Here is a 19,241-nt window from a genome sequence, read left to right as displayed (position 1 = left end):
CCCCAAAGTGTACATGTGTAGCAAGGGCCCGTAATATTAATGTATCCTGATACACAACCTTTGAGACATTCACTATGTATGAAATGCCTTCTTAACTTTAGTAGTGATAAAAAAATCTGTAGTTACTGTTGTTCTTTATGTACATGTACCGTAGTGAAACACAAAATCCTTATGATTCTGTGGGGTGGGTAAATTAATGATGAAAATCTGATGTAAAGCAGTGTGAATTGGTATAAATGAGCACCATGTAGTAACTGTTATGGTTTTTGTTTCAAGCTGTGTTTGACCTTAAACTGCTGGGCATTTATCATTGTTTCAGAAAAAATGATGCAACTATGTGAAATGTCCCCTGTACTGCAATCAGAGCTGCAATTAAGCAAAAATGGGTATATACATGTATGTTAGGAGCTACCCTGTCTGCTACATGTATATGGTCATATTAAGGTCTAGCTCATTAGGGGAAAATGCTTATCAGTGATTCAGAGGCATGTACAGCAGTGCTGCAGCTAGGATTTGAAAAGGGCACGGGGGGCTTTTTTGTCAAAAGGGCACTTTCGACGCGCAGTATTTTGTGAAAAGGGCACTTTCGATGCGCAGTATTTTGTGAAAAGGGCACGTTCGAGCGCGCGGGTTGTTTCCTGGAATGCTTTCTATTGCATGTTATTTATATGTTATAAATAATTGTATTATTCCCATTATTATAAAACCATTCAATATAATGTCTACAATGAGGATTAAACTAATGTCAATGTAATAAGAGATTTATGAATAATCATAATGTAAAAAAAAAAAAAAAAATTTTTTTTTTTTTTTTTTTTTAGGGGGTGGGGGGGCAGGGCGGAGGCTCGGGGGGGGAGCAGGGCGGAGGTTCGAGAGGGCAGGGCGCGGCGCCTTTCGATTAAGACCTAGCTGGAGCACTGTGTACAGTATCTGAAGCTACAATAACACTGTAAAGATGTGCCCCTCAATGCACATTGTCAAACAGCGCTACTTAAATGCAAGTGGCATCGCCCACTTTTACAGCAAAAAAGTATTGCTGTTCCAATGAAGCATAATTGCAAACCTACCAAAAATCTCTAAAGTTTGCAAAAATAACCTCTGACAGATCTTGGCTAATAGACCAGTTTTATCAGGCATGATGTTAGTTTTTCATCAACTTTGATTATGGCATGGCACCTTTCTTAAGATATCCTAGTCCAACCACTGCCAGACATTCTGATAGGGATGGGCAAAGCCACATGATCAAAATGATGTGTTGAAGCTTTCTAATTTCGCGCAAGGCATATATTTTTTGTCAGTGGTGCTATTTTCAAATGGAGTTCAATCGTGGGCATAGACATCCTCAGGTAGGGCAGACTGGTTGCAGATGTTAATTTCTGTTTTCCTAATATATTTGTTTAAGCCAACTGCTGTACGTTAATTTTAAAGCAGAATTTCTTTAAGCAGTTAGCAAGTAATCAGTGCTCATATTATTATCACAGTCTATTGTTTTATAAGCATAGGTCTTATAACCGTTCCCACTCAGAGGCAAAGTGAAAATGGCTTTTTGCAACCAGCATAAACCAGAACAGCCTGTGAGTAACTTGCAGTCTGTTCAGGTTTTATGCTGTTTGCTGCTCATCAGTAAACTAAGGGTTGGAAATGAAGCCTTTACAACTTGAAATTTAGTAAGAAGGTATTTAATTAAATGTGACTTTCTAAGGGACTACAAATGCGTCAAAATACGTATCTAAGTGGTAAACTTATAAGAGCTGTACAACATACATTTCAGCCATCTGACCACTGGGTGAGTGTTCACACACTACGTACTGTCAGTGAGGACTCGATACTGGATCCAGACGACACGCTCTGTGATGTAGTGGACGATAGAGAACAGGTATACATGGCATCTACATCTAACGCAGTTAATAAGTGGCAAAATAATCGATTTCTCCACCCACATATTAACAACACAAGATTGTATTGATGTAACTTTAATTATGCCCCCGGTGGGATGACATATAGCAGTTGAACTGTCCGTTATTCCGTCTGTCCGTCTGTCAGTCTGTGCGCCTGTGGGAAAACTTTAACATTTGCCATAACTTTTGCAATATTGAAGATAGCAACTTGATATTGGCATGCATGTGTATCTCATGAAGCTGCACATTTTGAGTGGTGAAAGGTCAAGGTCATCCTTCAAGGTCAAAAGTCAAAAATACAATCCATGGGAAGTAATAAGCTTTAAAAGGGAGATAATTTCTAAACCTGCCAAATGATATATTGAAATTTTATTTCAAAGCGGCGCAATAGGGTGTAATTTTGTTTCTGACAAACACATCTCTTGCTTGTTTCTATGAGTATGGAAAGGTCTAGGATCAAAAAGATTTTTGATGCTGCAAAATTGGGCAGGGTTGACACCCATGCCATTGCTATGACAATTCTCACTTTTTCATGTGATAGCCAAATTAACTCAAATAATTTCTCTGTCAAACACTTGCAGGCTTTTGCTTGGGCGGTTTTTGGACCTCGACTGCTGTTCCTTATCTTCAAAATCAAAGTCGCCAGGATGCTTACATTTTGTATTTTTCTGATCCAAGATATTAAATGCTTGAAACTTTCACTAGCAATTTCAATCTCTGATCTGACTGTTCACATTCCCATAATGACCAATCAGATCATGCTAATCATCTGTTTACTTGTATAGGGTTTTACAAAAGGCCTTTCAGAGATTAACAGTTTTTTTCATATAAACATCCTTAGTGGTCCAAATGACTCGCCTTCAATGTACGTCACAGTAATACTTGTGAAGTGCAACAAACATTAAACAGGCATACAAAATTTAGGTATGAGAATTACAAATTTGCATCTTTCCTGGAGTGAGGTAACTTAAGGTTTCTTAACCCTTTCTCACTTAGAAGCAAAGTGAAAATGGCTATGTGCAAACAGCTTAAAACCAGAACAGCCTGCATGTAACTCACAGTCTGTTCAGGTTTTATGCTGTTTGCTGCTCATCAGTATTTAAGGGTTGGAAATGAAGCCTTTATAACTTGAATTTAGTAAGAAAGGTCTTTAATTAAATTTAACTTTCTTAGGGACAACAAATGAGCAAAAATACATATCTAAGTGGTAAAGGGTTAAGGGAATTATACAATTGACTTTTGTTATGGGACATTCATCAGAGAATGTGCGGTACATTATAAAATACTGACAGAGTATAATCTGGTTCACAGCTGGTTGCAGACTTTGAGGAGCAAGGAGGACCCCGCCACCACCACAATGGAGGTGATGGACAGAGTGTCAGCTCTGCGGGGACCGCCAGCCCGGAGATCTTCACCTCCGACCTGACCAATCACAAGTCAGATCACCAACGAGGCTTCTCATTAGACAGCAATCACGATGTGATTGTCACAGAGTCTGATATTAATTCGGGTAAATCAACTGCTGCTAATTCTAGGGAATACTCATGTTGAGTCTTTGATATGACATGCATCTTTTTTTGTATATTACTCATGTTGTTTCTTGTATATGACATGTAGCATATTTGCTATAGACTAATCTATATCTTTGACATCTATTTGCTTAATTTGTTCATATTTAACCATGATTTGAGTTCAACCAAGCTGATTTGTAACTAATAGGTATTGATATATGAGTTCATTTGAAGAGCAATAGCACAAAATTGGCCAGGTAAGAAGGTAATGTTTAAAAAAAAATACATATTATCAGCTCTCTAGGAACACCAGGCATAAAGAATCCTACCATTGAATTAGCCAGGGCAATCTGCATCATCTTTAGCATCATCATAGAATCCTACCATTGAATTAGCCAGGGAAATCTGCATCATCTTTAGCATCATCATAGAATCCTACCATTGAATTAGCCCGGGCAATCTGCATCATCTTTAGCATCATCATAGAATCCTACCATTGAATTAGCCAGGGCAATCTGCATCATCTTTAGCATCATCATCAGAATCCTACCATTGAATTAGCCCGGGCAATCTGCATCATCTTTAGCATCATCATAGAATCCTACCATTGAATTAGCCAGGGAAATCTGCATCATCTTTAGCATCATCATAGAATCCTACCATTGAATTAGCCCGGGCAATCTGCATCATCTTTAGCATCATCATAGAATCCTACCATGAATTAGCCAGGGCTATCGGCATCATCTTAGCATCATCATAGAATCCTACCATTGAATTAGCCAGGGAAATCTGCATCATCTTTAGCATCATCATAGAATCCTACCATTGAATTAGCCAGGGCTATCAGCATCATCTTTAGCATCATCATAGAATCCTACCATTTAATTAGCCAGGGCAATCTGCATCATCTTTAGCATCATCAGCAACAACCAGGCATAAAAAATCCTACCATTGAATTAGCCAGGGCAATCTGCATCATCTTTAGCATCATCATCAACAGCAATAGCATCACAGCATCTGTGTTTTCATTCTTACCAGATTGATGAGTGTGAACAAACAAATGTATTTAGAAACAGTATCCCCACCTACCCATTTGTGATAATACGCCTAGTATATTTAATGCAAAAGTGGAAGTGTCGAAAAACTTGATTTTATTTCTGTCATTAACATTTATCACTCAATGCATAAATAGGGGTAGAAACTTGTAAAGAATACCAGGTGTGTTTACCTTATCTAATTTCGATAATGAGCAGTCTTCACAGTGAGATATTCCTATACTACAGTGAATAGTAGTTTCTAGTTGATCGCTCATCTATGTAGGAAGAAAATTGAGAATTATAACAGCAGAATCAGATGCAAATATGAATACTTAAACTGAAATTTAATCTACATGTAGGTAGTGTTATGTGCAATATTTTGAGGGATGTCATCTAGGTATCTTCAAGCTTGACTGTAAAGCTGTGAATAACAGTCTCTTCAAGCCTACCTACCTGTAGGCTTATTGATATATTGCCACTTTGGTGCAAAAAGATACCATGTGGCATTGAAAATAAATGGCACATGGTACCTTTTGGCACAAATGGGGCGAATTATGTACTTGTATTAAATGTCCTTCTCTGGTATAAATGATAGTCATGTTCAATATGTTATACACTGTATCAGCGCTTTAACTATCTCATTTTTCTAAACATGCCTCACAGTATTTATGAAAATTTAATGTTAGCTGCTAGGCTATTCATTGACATAGATGTGGTAATGTTTCACTTATAGGTAGTTACATGGTGCTTGTTTTGCAAGCTGGCCTTTTGGACCTATTATTTATAATGCAACTCTGATATTATGCAGCAGCATGCTCTTTTCTGCATTCCTTTGAGAGATATAAGTTCTAATGCGGTCTATGATGAAATATTGAAAAATATATTATATTTTCATGCATCACTATTAGAAAAAGGTATGGAAAATGCAATCAAAACAAAAAAATGGTGGCAAATATGTAAAACAATATTAACTATAATATGTTTTATAATTGTTAACAGTAACATGCATTATGGAATCTGCGATGCCTGACTTAGTACATGTAACTGTTAGAATGACACATGTGCAGCAGTAAATCTTTACTTTAATAGTATAAATGTTTTGAACACCTATACAAGTTCCAAAAGGCAAATAGCTTTAATGATCGACTGGAGTATATGGTCACTTTAAACAGAGCAATGTTGCGGTCAGTATGCTTTTGAACTTAAATCCAATAAATTAGTCACCTGAATAAGTGTGGGCTATTGTTATTTCTTACACCAGTTAAGACATCCGCTTGGCAGTTGGTAAATATTATTTAACTTAATAGGTAATCTAGTGTAAATATTAAGTAAAATTAACCAACTTACTGGTAATTGCCACAGGCGTTCATAGTGCTGTTTGATTTGCTCTGATCAACATTCTGAAAAAGGAATGAAGTAATTATGTTAACAGTGAACTGTAAGACTGCCACACTATGGTCTTTCCTGCATAGTTCAATGCTGCCCCTAACAGCAGTAATCAATACAGTCAGATGCTGCATGGGCCCTTTTAAGTTTTTTGGTCCATTATAAAAGGATTGGTTACATGTCTATTTCCACCACATGATTTAGATACATGAAACTTGGGTACATCAACCAGGTCCTGTATGGAAATTTAAGTCAGTGCTTACTTTTCCTCTGACTTTCACCAATAAAGCAAGTGTCTGCAAATTTTTAACTTTTACAAATTGTTTGTTTTTTTCTTCTAATAACCCTTAGAAAAAGCCGAAATTTACAGACTTTTTAGCAGAGAAAGGTAAATTGATTGAACACTTTTTGTGGCTTGTGTCCCGTACATCTTGGTTAGATGGCACACTTGCTATATGAGTGTTTGTGTTTGCTTGCAGGTTCAGGTCTGAAGGTGCGACGGGGCAGTGAGCCAGCCCTCAATGTGTTGAGTGATGATGAGGAGGAGGCTGGGCGGAGTCTGAAACCATCCAGCAAGAGCCAGGGAGACCTTGCACTGAGACAGGTAGGCTGTAGCCTCTCACTGAGACAGGTAGGGTATCACATCTCAATGAGAAAGGTAGGGTGTCACATCTCACTGAGAAAGGTAGGGTGTCACATCTCACTGAAAAAAGTCGAAGGAATGGTTGGCGCTGATTTTGGAATGGGAAAAGGTGTTTGGGTTGTGCGTACCCTGGCCTCTGGGATATCCTTGTTGGGTGTGTTTTAAATACTTGTACCTTGTCTGCTTAAGGTGGACATTTAACAAGTCAGTATATGTGATTGTTAAATTAACTCCACAGCATTTGTTCAATATTCTTTCATAAATTAGTAACTAAAGAAATGAAGGTGTTAAAGTTTTACGTGCAACCACTGCCATTACAAGTTTTCATTTAAACATTTACTTTTTTATGTTCTTTTCCTCAATCTTAATATTTTGGATTCAGATGAGAAAGAATCAATTTGTTGATAAGAAGTTATCATTTTCAGCAATGTCTCAAAGTTGTGATACATTCTATAAAATATTACCAAGACTTGTTTTTATTTCTGTTTTATATAACTAATTTCCATCAAAAAGATTTCAGTCAGAAAACTGTTCATATAGCATTCTATCATAATTAAATGTAATCATTTTTACACTAAAGATATTACTTGTTATCCTCTGAACTAAAAAGCAACAACAAATACATTGTTTCTTGTACGAAATAATTTGAATAAAAGCTTAACCCATTTATGCCTAGCGTCTAGAAAAAAGGCCTTGGCAAACAGCGTCTCATCAGGGTCTGTGCTGTTTGCTTAAAGGTATTTCTGTAAGAAATATTATAAAAATAGAAATAAATATGCCAGACATCCCTAATTTTGGAAATAAATTGATCCAATTTAGAAGGATGGGAGAGTCCACTAGGCATAAATGGGTTAAACACGACTTGTCACACACACTGAATCCCATTCTGCCCTAGTGATGAACACTAATTATTATTTTCCTGTTTATTCCCTACATTGTTGAATGCTTAGCTATATTGACTTTTTGTGAGGTGTAACACATCATAATAAAATAATTACTCACCAATGTGTACCATATATACAAGCAAATTATTTTATACAGCCAAAGGCTGTCATATCACTGCTTTATTAGTCCCCTACCGGTGAAACTGGAGGGGACTTATGGTTTGCGCTCTGTGTGTCCATGCGTCTGTGAGTCTGTCACATTTTTCTGGATCCTGCGATAACTTTAAAAGTTTTTCATATTTTTTCATGAAACTTGAAACATGGACAGATGGCGATATGGAGATTATGCACGTCATTTCATTTTGTTCATATGTCAAGTATTCTGGTTGCTATGGCAACAGATAGACTTGAAATATTGCTGAAAATGGTGATCCTGCGATAACTTTAAAAGTTCTTCATATTTTTTCAAAGGCTGTTGTATCACTGCTTTATTAGTCCCCTACCGGTGAAACTGGAGGGGACTTATGGTTTGCGCTCTTTGTGTCCGTGAGTCTGTCACACTTTTCTGGATGCTGCAATAACTTTAAAAGTTCTTCATATTTTTTCATGAAACTGGAAACATGGACAGATGGCAATATGGAGATTATGCTTGTCATTTCATTGTGTTCCTACGTCAAGAATAATTGGTTGCTATGGCAACAAATAGACTAAAATATTGCTGAAAATGGTGGAGTTTCACCGGTAGGAGACTTTTATTGCTTGGAAATAGTCTTGTTTTAACATAGTTTAATAATGATTGTATGTGGGATTTTTTAATGGAATTATTTATTTTGTGAAGAAAAAAATGCCTTTCAGTGGTAAAATTTTCATCCTTGATTAGCCTGTGCTTGGATAATACTTTAAACACATGCATTAACTCTGTTTTTCCCAGGCCCAGCTTGGAAAATACTGTAAACACATGCATTAACTCTGTTTTTCCCAGGCCCAGCTTGGAAAATACTGTAAACACATGCATTAACTCTGGTTTTCCCAGGCCCAGCTTGGACAATACTGTAAACACATGCATTAGTTCTGGTTTTCCCAGGCCCAGCTTGGACAATACTTAAACACATGCATTAGTTCTGGTTTTCCCTGGCCCAGCTTGGACAATACTGTAAACACATGCATTAACTCTGGTTTTCCCAGGCCTAGCTTGGACAATACTGTAAACACAAGCATTAATTCTGGTTTTCCTAGGCCCAGCTTGGACAATACTGTAAGCACAAGCATTAATTCTGGTTTTCCTAGGCCCAGCTTGGACAATACTTAAACACATGCATTAATTCTGGTTTTCCTAGGCCCAGCTTGGACAATACTTAAACACATGCATTAACTCTGTTTTTCCCAGGCCCAGCTTGGACAATGCTGTAAACTCATGCATTAACTCTGGTTTTCCAAGGCCCAGCTTGGACAATACTGTAAAAACATGCATTAACTCTGGTTTTCCCTGGCTCAGCTTGGACAATACTTTAAACACATGCATTAACTCTGGTTTTCCCAGGCCCAGCTTGGACAATACTTTAAACACATGCATTAACTCTGGTTTTCCCTGGCCCAGCTTGGACAATACTTTAAACACATGCATTAACTCTGGTTTTCCCAGGCCCAGCTTGGACAATACTTTAAACACATGCTTTAACTATGTTTTTCCCTGGCCCAGCTTGGACAATACTTTAAACACATGCATTAACTCTGGTTTTCCCAGGCCCAGCTTGGACAATGCTGTAAACTCATGCATTAACTCTGGTTTTCCAAGGCCCAGCTTGGACAATACTGTAAAAACATGCATTAACTCTGGTTTTCCCTGGCCCAGCTTGGACAATACTTTAAACACATGCATTAACTCTGTTTTTCCCAGGCCCAGCTTGGACAATACTGTAAACACATGCATTAACTCTGGTTTTCCCTGGCCCAGCTTGGACAATACTTTAAACACATGCATTAACTCTGGTTTTCCCAGGCCCAGCTTGGACAATACTTTAAACACATGCATTAACTCTGGTTTTCCCTGGCCCAGCTTGGACAATACTTTAAACACATGCATTAACTCTGGTTTTCCCAGGCCCAGCTTGGACAATACTTTAAACACATGCATTAACTCTGGTTTTCCAAGGCCCAGCTTGGACAATACTGTAAAAACGTGCATTACCTCTGGTTTTCCCGGGCCCAGCTTGGACAATACTTTAAACACATGCTTTAACTATGTTTTTTCAGAGTGCAGCTCATTTATATGAAAGAGTCTTTTGTTCTTTTTCTATAAAAGTATTTTTTTCTGAATTAACATGCTTATGTTTTTCTTCAGTATGATATTTATAATACCGGTAAACTGATAGCTCCTTTTCCTTAATAATATTATTGGTCATGAAATCTATTAATTTTAATCCGATTTTTATCTTCTTTTCAAATATTAAGTATGATTATGAATACCATCCAGGCATTACTGTGGTCATAAGATGATAACCAAGTAGTGGATTTCCTTTCTTTATAAATTGTATGACCATGTTTTTTAATGACTTATTTTTCGAAAATCGGACATTGTGGCACAAGTGATATATAACCACGCTCTGAGATAACTGGGCTTTATGCATGTGCGTAAAGTGTCATCCCAGATTAACCCTTTCAGCTTTTATGGACTTTTTCATTTTAAATTTAGTGTTTTCCAAAAATCCACTATTAAGGCGGTAAGTTTTGTCTGGTATTAGACTGCGTTGACTGCACAGGCTAAGCTGGAACGATACTTTACTCGCACACATTAAGCCCAGTTTTCCCAGAATGAGGCTCATACGGTTGCTCAAGTAAACTGACCACTGTCAACTTGGTATACCTGAAAGATTGATGTTACCTCAATTTAAGTGGTTTATTGTCATTTAATAGAATGTAGTTTCTCTGAGGCAAACTATTTAAATATTATTGACTGTCACATTCCCTGCATACTAATGTAAACAGTAATGGATACTGACCTGTGTGTGTAAATCACTGTGATGATATTTCTGGACACATATAATGTCTTTAAGCAATTGCTAATTGAATGAACTAAATAATTATTTTTAAGCGTGGACCACTTTTAGAAAATTTTGAGTATTGCCACTTCATTATTATAACCCCAGATTGAATGATCGGGGTATATTGTTTTTGGCCTGTCTGTCTGACTGCGATTGTATGTGTGTGTCTGTCTGTCAGTGTTTGTGTGTGTCTGTCTGTTATTGTAATTAAGTGTGTGTCTGTCCCCTAAGACTTTAACCTTGGCCATAACATTTGCAATATTGAAGATAGCAACATGATATTTGGCATGGGTGTGTATCTCATGGAGCTGCACATTTTGTAAGGGTCAAGGTCAAGGTCAAAGGTCAAAGTTCAAGGTCAAAGGTCAAATATTAAAGATAGCAACTTGATATTTGGCATGCATGTGTATCTCATGGAGCTGCACAGTTTGAGTGGTGAAAGGTCAAGGTCATCCTTCAAGGTCAAGTTCAAGGGTCAAATATATGGGTGGGAGCAGTGTGTTTCACAAAGACAGCTTTTTTTTTAAGAATTGAGACATAGAAACATAGAAAACTGGTAGGAAAAGGCAAGTCAATGGCTAAATAAGAGGAAATTGTATTTTTTGTTGAGACCATTACCATGCTGAAACAATATAAATCCCTTTATAAAGAATTACAGATATATTAATAAACCATAGAGCATAAAATGTGTTGATACACTAGTTGTAAATGAATTGACATGACGCCTTATCAGTGATTGCTCCGCCCACTTAATCACGTGGCTCAGCGGGAAGAAAACCTAGACAAGCTATCACCAAAATGGCTTCTTTGCCTATAGACTGCATATAGATTTACACGATATTCCGGATGATTTTATGGACTTCTTTAACACCATATTACACTTGTAAAGCGGTTGATGCCATTTAGTTATTCTGCAAATGCAAAAAATATATGATTAAAGAGAACATCAGCTATTTATAACGGGTAAATCGGTACATTAAACACGCTCTCAAACGCTTGCGCGCTTACCGAAATCGAACCCGTTATTCCGTGTAATGGTGGTATTTGCAATAAATTAACACTTCACCGGTATTTACCCGTGTTATTAACAAAATTATTACCGAAACATTCCCCCCTACCCGTGTATTTGACACGAAATAGCGCTTTATAACTGGGAATTCAGTGAAGTTTTACGCGTTTTTTGACGCCTGGTGGGTACCTCAATCCCACATGTTATTGCGTATAAAAGTGATATTAATCATATTAAACATTGCTTATGGGACATTTATCAATCACTATAATTTAAAGCGCAAAAACAACACAGTAAGTTTGGACATTGTCTGATATAAAATTAGCGTTGTACGAAATGGAATACGGTCAGGCTATTATAAATTAATAAGGCTACCAATATCAGACTGTCGCACAGGTACCGTCTTCCCCGAAGTTACTGCATTTATTGGTTAACTAATATCAGTAATAATAACTCTTTTACAATAGCATTTATCAATACGTCTTTATTAAAATAATAACAAAATGGTTTTCACTTGTTTCTGACACACACAGAAACGCGATTTTTTACGGGGATTTCGTAAAGTTACACGAATTGGGTACCAAAATTCTCAATTATTTTACATGCACACGTGACATAATACATACTTAATAATGCTTAGTTATTGCTTATATGACATTTCAAGTTTGTGAAATAAATTAATGTTCTATAAATGGGATCTCGGTAATTCTTGAAGCTTCCACTCGCTCTTGTCAAGACCGCATTGCCGTGTTGGAAATGGTATAAATTTAATTCATCTAACTGTCAGAGTTGCATTAACCCTTTTTACACCGTTTTTGCCATATTTCATTTCCTTTTTTTAATCCGAACAAAATAAACGAAACTCGTTTAAAAAATGAGATCTAGGCATTCGAGCTCCTAGTGTGGATTAAAAGCGTTTATTGGTGACACCACATGAGTGCAAATGTGTAGATACCGTTAATGAGATAATATATCACATGTCACCTTCAAATAACATGTATGATGTCAATTAAGTGCATTACTATCAGAGTAATAAAACACAGCATGAATTAGGCTTCATGCTGGATTTTATTTCTCTTTAAGTAATGCAGATGAACCTCGCTTCTGACCTAGTAACTGATAAAACTATTTTTAAAAAAGTGAAATATTATGTGATAATCAGATCGATAACATAAACCATTTAAATCTGCTAGTATATCCGATAAAAATATATTATAATTGTCTTTGACAGTGTAGACGTTCAGTTGTTCGTGGTGACGACCGCATGAATTTATACATCTCTTATACTTCTCAAGATCTCTTTTCGGCTTTGGAAACGATATAAATTAAATGTCACCAACTAATCTTTCAGGATATCGATTGTCCGAGTTACATAATCCCCATTGACACCGTTTAACCATTTTTAATCGTTTTTTTAAAGAGGAAAACAAAAGAAACTCGTTGGAATAAAAGTGAACCTAAACATGTAGCTTGTCTAGAAAATGGCAGACAGGTCGTTGCTAACGAGTGCGCCCGATAAATCGATCGCTGATTGGTGGATCAATTCTAGTGGGCGGAGCGATCATAGATAAGGCGTCATGTCAATTGATTAACAAAATATATTTGCATAGATTAACAAAATAAACTTAGGTGCATTGATAACCAAAATATTCACAAAGCATATTTGCATCTTATGTTGGTTAAAAGATAAATATTCTGATTAAAATCTCGTTTCCCAATTATTCACTATTACTAAACACTTCTCTCAAAACAAATTTTATACAGTCATGATTGTTTCCTTTTCTCATGCATTGTGCTGTTTCACTCCATCTTGATCACTGTAGGCATTTAGAAATAAACTTGTATCAAATGCTAAATTATTCATAACCGAAGGCTTATTGAATTGAATGGAATTATATGTGAAATATGATTATATGAAACACGATCCCATTTGTAACTATTTGACTATTTTTAATTCAAGCTCCATGTTTTTTGTGTGAAGCGTTAAACCATGAATGATACAATTGCTGAAATGTTATTACTTAAAATGAAAAAAAAAAATGCAGCGTAATTCTGTATTTATTGCATGTTTGATATGATTTATGTTGATTTTATTAGGTGGGTTTTCAGTTTTTGAATAGTACACGTGTACATGTATGTGATAAATACTCTATCCAGTATAACATAATTACCTATGAATATTCATATTGGTGTCAATAAAGTGATTCTTATCTGTTGTTTGCACACATTGACAATAATTATATTTATGGAATTTTTTTGTAACTTGTTCAGTTGCAACAACATATAAAAGAAAGAAACCACACAATTTAGATACTCTTTTACCACAATATTTTATTTTCCAATTTTGCAGTGATAAGTGAAATCTTTAATTCCTAAGATTTTCATTAGAAGTCTGTATAATTGCTAATACTGTGCATGAAATTGGTTTGTATAAATACATTTATCAATGCATGGCCTGCATTTGAATTTCCATATCCATGTACAATTATTACAATGGACTAGTTCTTGACATTCACATACTTGTTTAGCAGTTAAAAATTATTAATTAATCTCCATCTATGAATATGCACTATTGAACAGATAAACCCAGCCCACTTGGATGGCAAGTCCTAGTAAGTCCTTCCCCTTGTTTAATTATCCCCCGCCATAGACGGAGGGATATTGTTTTGGCGTTGTCTGTCTGTCCATCCGTGCGTCTTTCCGTCCGTGCGGAGCCATATCTTGGAAGTGCTTCGGCAGATTTCATTGAAACTTGGTATGAGTATATATATGGATAAGGCGATGATGCATGCCAAATAGCATTGTACACCATCTGTTAATAACGGAGTTATGACCTTTTGTATCTTGAAAAAATGCTTTTTTGAGTGTCAAATATAACACTTTTGTGTCCAGAAGCATATTGGCGGGGGAAATCAATTCAACAAATTTGCTTGTTATGTAATATTTTGGGATACAAATTTCACTTTACAGGGTTTGTGTTGGTGTGTTTTCCCTAAACCAGATTATCACATTTGACTAAGTAGTCACTAAATACTGGGTGTTTTAGCTGATAAAGTTCTGATTACATAATTGCAAAGATTAAGATGAATTGAAAAGTTTAGAGAGTTTAACAAAAAATAATTAAACCAGCACTCTGCATGGTTCAATATCTGGTGGATATCACAGACTTTATTCCCATCCGTTTGAAACTGACAGATGGGTAGTTTATGCTGAAACATCTGCATTCAATCTTGAAATCAACCAGGAGGAAAGAGGATGTGCACATCTTGTGTGGCAACTCTTGTAAAAATTAATCCCAAATTTGCTGTCTTTGAGCAAGATACCTCAGATCACCTTGACAAACCCTTACAATGTTCGCCTTTTACATTAGATTTGTTTGTTTTATTTGCTTTTTTGCTTTTTATGCCCCCAGATCGAAAGATCGGGGGGGGGGGGGGGGGGGGGGGGGGGCATATTGTTTTTGGCCTGTCTGTCTGTCATTCATTCATTTATTGTGTGTGTCCCAAAACTTTAACCTTGGTTAAAGTTTTGCAATAACTTTTGCATTATTGAAGATAGCAAATTTATATTTGGCATGCATGTGTATCTCATGGAGTTGCATATTTTGAGTGGTGAAAGGTCAAGGTCATCCTTCAAGGTCAAATGTCAAATACACTTCAACACCGTTATTTCGAACACCGATAATCCGAAGTCACCGTTATTTCGAAGTATTTTTCCGGTCCCGATTTGGGTTCTTCTTTGTTTAATGTAAAATTTCATTGTTAATCCGAACTTCGTTAAACCGAAGAAATCGTTAATTCGAAGTGATTCTGTCGGTCCCAACGCTATAATTCGCACCTAATTATCAATCTTTAATCCGAAGTCAAAACTGCAAAATACTGAGCGTAATTTCACACCTTTGTCGTGGCGCGTCAAAAGCCGATAATTACACCTTTGTCGTCTGCGCGAACGCCGGTGTTCAGAGAGACATTGCGTATTATTTAAAAAAAAAGGTTTATTCATTTCCGAAAATGTATTCATGTGTATGTATGTCTGCTAATTTGTGCTATTCGTTTTATTTTATATGTTCTGTAAATAGAGAAAAATAAAAACAAGAAAAAGAATCGTTATATTCCCCCGTTTGTTACTTTCTTTTACCGTTTGTTACGGTTCTTTAATCCGTTAATTCATTTCCAAAAATGTATTCATCTGTATTTACATGTATGACAATTTGTGCTATTCGTTATATTTTATATGGTCTGATAATTTGTGCTATTCGTTATATTTTATATGTTCAGATAATTAGCGCATATTCATTTTATTTAATATATTCTGTACTTAGAGAAAACAAAAAAAAGAAGAACAAGAATCGTTTTATTCCTTCGTTTGTTACAAGTAGAAATCTATTGCAATCTGACTAGTTTACTTTTTTTAAGTAAACAACTATTAATAGTAGCGTTTAACTGAACCATGCGAGTTCCACAACGTTTTATTATTACAGAATCATCAGAAGTCGTCTGTCAAATGTTTATTTAGAATTATCGTTAATCCGAAGTTTTTTTAACGGTCCCGACGACTTCGAAATAACGGTGTTGAAGTGTATATGGCTTCAAAGCGGCGCAATAGGGGGCATTGTGTTTCTGACAAACACATCTCTTGTTTCAACTGTAGTTCAGTTAACCAACTTACATTTTTCTTGCTAAGCTTGTTAACAGGTACAATTAGTGCACATACTTATGCCAGTAACTGACTCTACTGCCTTACTTAAATGAGAGGAAAGGGGAGAACCGCCATTGAAAGTATGCCCTGACCTATCCCACACAAGTTATGAGGCCTGGACAGAATTCTAACCTGCAAACCTCTGACTTGTAGTCCAGTGCAAACCTCTTATTTGTAGTCCAGTGCAAACCTCTGATTTGTAGTCCAGCGCAAACCTCTGATTTGTAGTCCAGTGCAAACCTCTGACTTGTAGTCTAGTGCAAAACTCTGATTTGTAGTCCAGTGCAAACCTCTGATTTTTTTTCCTGCGCAAACCTCTGATTTGTAGTCCAGTGCAAACCTCTGATTTGTAGTCCAGTGCAAATCTCTGATTTGTAGTTCAGTGCAAACCTCTGATTTGTAGTCCAGTGCAAATCTCTGATTTGTAGTCCAGTGCAAACCTCTTATTTATAGTCCAGTGCAAACCTCTGACTTGTAGTCTAGCACAAACCTCTGATTTGTAGTCCAGCACAAACCTCTGATATGTTGTCTAGTGCAAACCTCTGATTTGTAGTCCAGTGCAAACCTCTGATTTGTTGTCCAGCACAAACCTCTGATTTGTAGTCCAGGGAAACCTCTGACTTGTTGTCCAGTGCAGACATCTTATTTGTAGTCCAGTGCAAATTTCTTATTTGTAGTCCAGCACAAACCTGTGATTTTTAGTCCAGTGCAAATCTCTGATTTGTAGTCCATCACAAACCTCTGATTTGTAGTCCAGCACAAACCTCTGATTTGTAGTCCAGCACAAACCTTTGACGTGTAGTCCAGCACAAACCTCTGTTTTGTTGTCGAGTGCAAACTTCTACTTTGTTGTCCAGTGTCCATTGCAAACCTCTGATTTGTAGTCCAGTGCAAACCTCTGATTTGTAGTCCAGTGCAAACCTCTGACTTGTAGCCCAGTGCAAACCTCTGACTTGTAGTCCAGCACAAACCTTTGACTTGTAGTCCAGTGCAAAACTCTGGTTTGGTGCTCTTCCACTGAGGAAAACTTCCTGATGGATCTTTCACAATAAAATCATGCTTTGAGATCTTTTATGTCAGGATCTGTAATCTGACCATAAACTATATCATGACCAGTCATGACAAGTGTCTACCATGACAATGGAGAGACTTATATCATGGCCTCAAATGACCAAGATAGATTCTGTAAAGATCTTTCGTTCATGAATAGGAATTAACCTAAATATTATGACATGTTATTACCATGATCTCAAAGCAGGGAGATATTATGGACATGGTCAGTTTGTTTGAAGATCCTTTCTGTTAAGAATCTGTTTTGTTATGTCCCCGGATCGAATGATCGGGGGTGTATTGTTTTTGGCCTGTCTGTCTGTCATTGTGTGTGTCTGTCCCAAAACTTTGGTTAAACTTTTGCAATAACTTTTGCAATATTGAAGATACATGTAGCAACTTGATATTTGGCATGCATGTGTATTTCATGGAGCTGCACATTTTGAGTGGTGAAAGGTCAAGGTCATCCTTCAAGGTCAAAGGTCAAATTTATGGCTTCAAAGCGGCGCAGTATGGGGCATTGTGTTTCACAAATACAGCTCTTGTTCAGTATAAAATACAACATGATTTATACAATAATTATAATTAGAGTAGGTTGATTGTCTGTCCGCCCTTATTACTGGAATACTTTTCATACACTGCAAAATCTTACAAACAAACAAAACTTCCAAGCCAGAGTATATTTCAATAATTCAGATGAGGCTTTTTATTCTCTGAAGGTGGTCCATGCATAATTATGTGTTGTTAAAAATTCAGCTGGCCTGTCTTTTTACATTGGTAATGAAATCACAATAATTTGTGTAAAATTACAGGCACAAAACAGGTCAGCCATGCAATATAAAGTGGGATGTTGGTATGAGCAAGCATTGGCTGTATTTCACTATTATAATCTTGTTTTTCTGTGGGTTAAGCGAGGAATGTTGTGGTTTCAAGCTTTTTTAAGATTTGTAGTTTTGTTCTTTGTCCATGTTTTTTTATTCTTGTTCCTTATTTCACAAAAGGTGGTTTAAAGAGACATTTGTTGGTAAAAAGCTGTCATGTATTCAAGTGTATCATTTTGCATTTTTATATGCAAAATGACAAACTAGTGGGTTGGGTTTTGTACAAAATGGTAAACAAGCTTTTTGTGTGTCTCCAAGGTTTTGATACTCACGCCATACTTTTAACATAGCAGTATCACATACCTTTCAATGTTTTTAACTCATAATACGAATCTTTTTACATGTAGAAATCATGAATCTCCATAATTTCAACAAACATTTGAAATATCAATAAACAGTTACATTAAGATTATTAATATAAGTCTTATAATTTTTTTAAACACTTATTATGCTTAATGGATGTGTTCAAATTCATGTAGGTTGCCATGGCATACTGGAAAGGGTGACTGCCTAGCGATTGGGAGGTCATTGGATCCCAACTGTGGGTTTGTTAAATCTCTCCCAAAGACACCTATTGTACTGATTCTACCCAGGAAATGGACTCAAGAGTGTTTAAATAAGCCCTGTGCTTTCGATGCAAAAGAGCTAAAATAAATAGGTTTAGACTAAATTCAAACAAATTTGTAAGTGCACAAGAACATTTTTTATGTAAGGCAAGAAGATGCTCTTAGATGACTCCAGGATATACAACAGCTGTGTGATGTATTTGCCATCTGAAGACAGCCAAGCAGACAGCATCCCAAACTTTTTTCATGGAAGATAAATGTATGCCAACAGTTTTGGTTTATCATTTAGGCCTTACCTGCCAATATCTCCAGCAGATTTTATTTGGGCTTTTTGCTTCTAGTAAACAGTTTACCTGTTTTTACCATGGCTCGTTTACATTTGCCATAATATTCTTGTCTTATTTTTTTACCAAGGGTGTGTCTTGCTGTAATATCCATGGAAATCTGAAATTGTTGTAAACCTTTGTATTTGAACATGTATGATGAAATTAATGGTTGCTTTTTAACTTTATTCCATGCATCATATGTTAATAACTAAAGCCTCAAGTACTGCATGAATCTCTTGTAGCTTATATTTTTGTATAATAAAAGTATGATCCTTTTGAAAAAAAGCTAAGTATGTAAATGCAATTTTGTT

The 19,241-nt window shown here is 36.4% G+C and overlaps 1 protein-coding gene across 1 annotated transcript in view; it reads left to right on the top strand.

Annotated features, from left to right (window-relative positions):
* Positions 1 to 1,313: 1,313 nt before the first annotated feature.
* Positions 1,314 to 19,241, top strand: part of LOC127854730 (partitioning defective 3 homolog) — a 62,414-nt gene continuing 44,486 nt past the window's right edge. The window contains exons 1-4 of the mRNA XM_052389789.1: positions 1,314 to 1,346; positions 1,772 to 1,876; positions 3,210 to 3,408; positions 6,312 to 6,436. Coding sequence (XP_052245749.1) covers positions 1,314 to 1,346; positions 1,772 to 1,876; positions 3,210 to 3,408; positions 6,312 to 6,436 — 462 coding nt within the window. The remainder of the gene's footprint in view (positions 1,347 to 1,771; positions 1,877 to 3,209; positions 3,409 to 6,311; positions 6,437 to 19,241) is intronic.

This window comes from Dreissena polymorpha, chromosome 13, assembly GCF_020536995.1.
Source record: "Dreissena polymorpha isolate Duluth1 chromosome 13, UMN_Dpol_1.0, whole genome shotgun sequence".
In the NCBI taxonomy this organism is placed as follows: Eukaryota; Metazoa; Mollusca; class Bivalvia; order Myida; family Dreissenidae; genus Dreissena; species Dreissena polymorpha.
The sequence above is the reverse complement of the archived record's forward strand: the minus strand, read 5'-3'. Positions and strand labels throughout refer to the sequence as shown.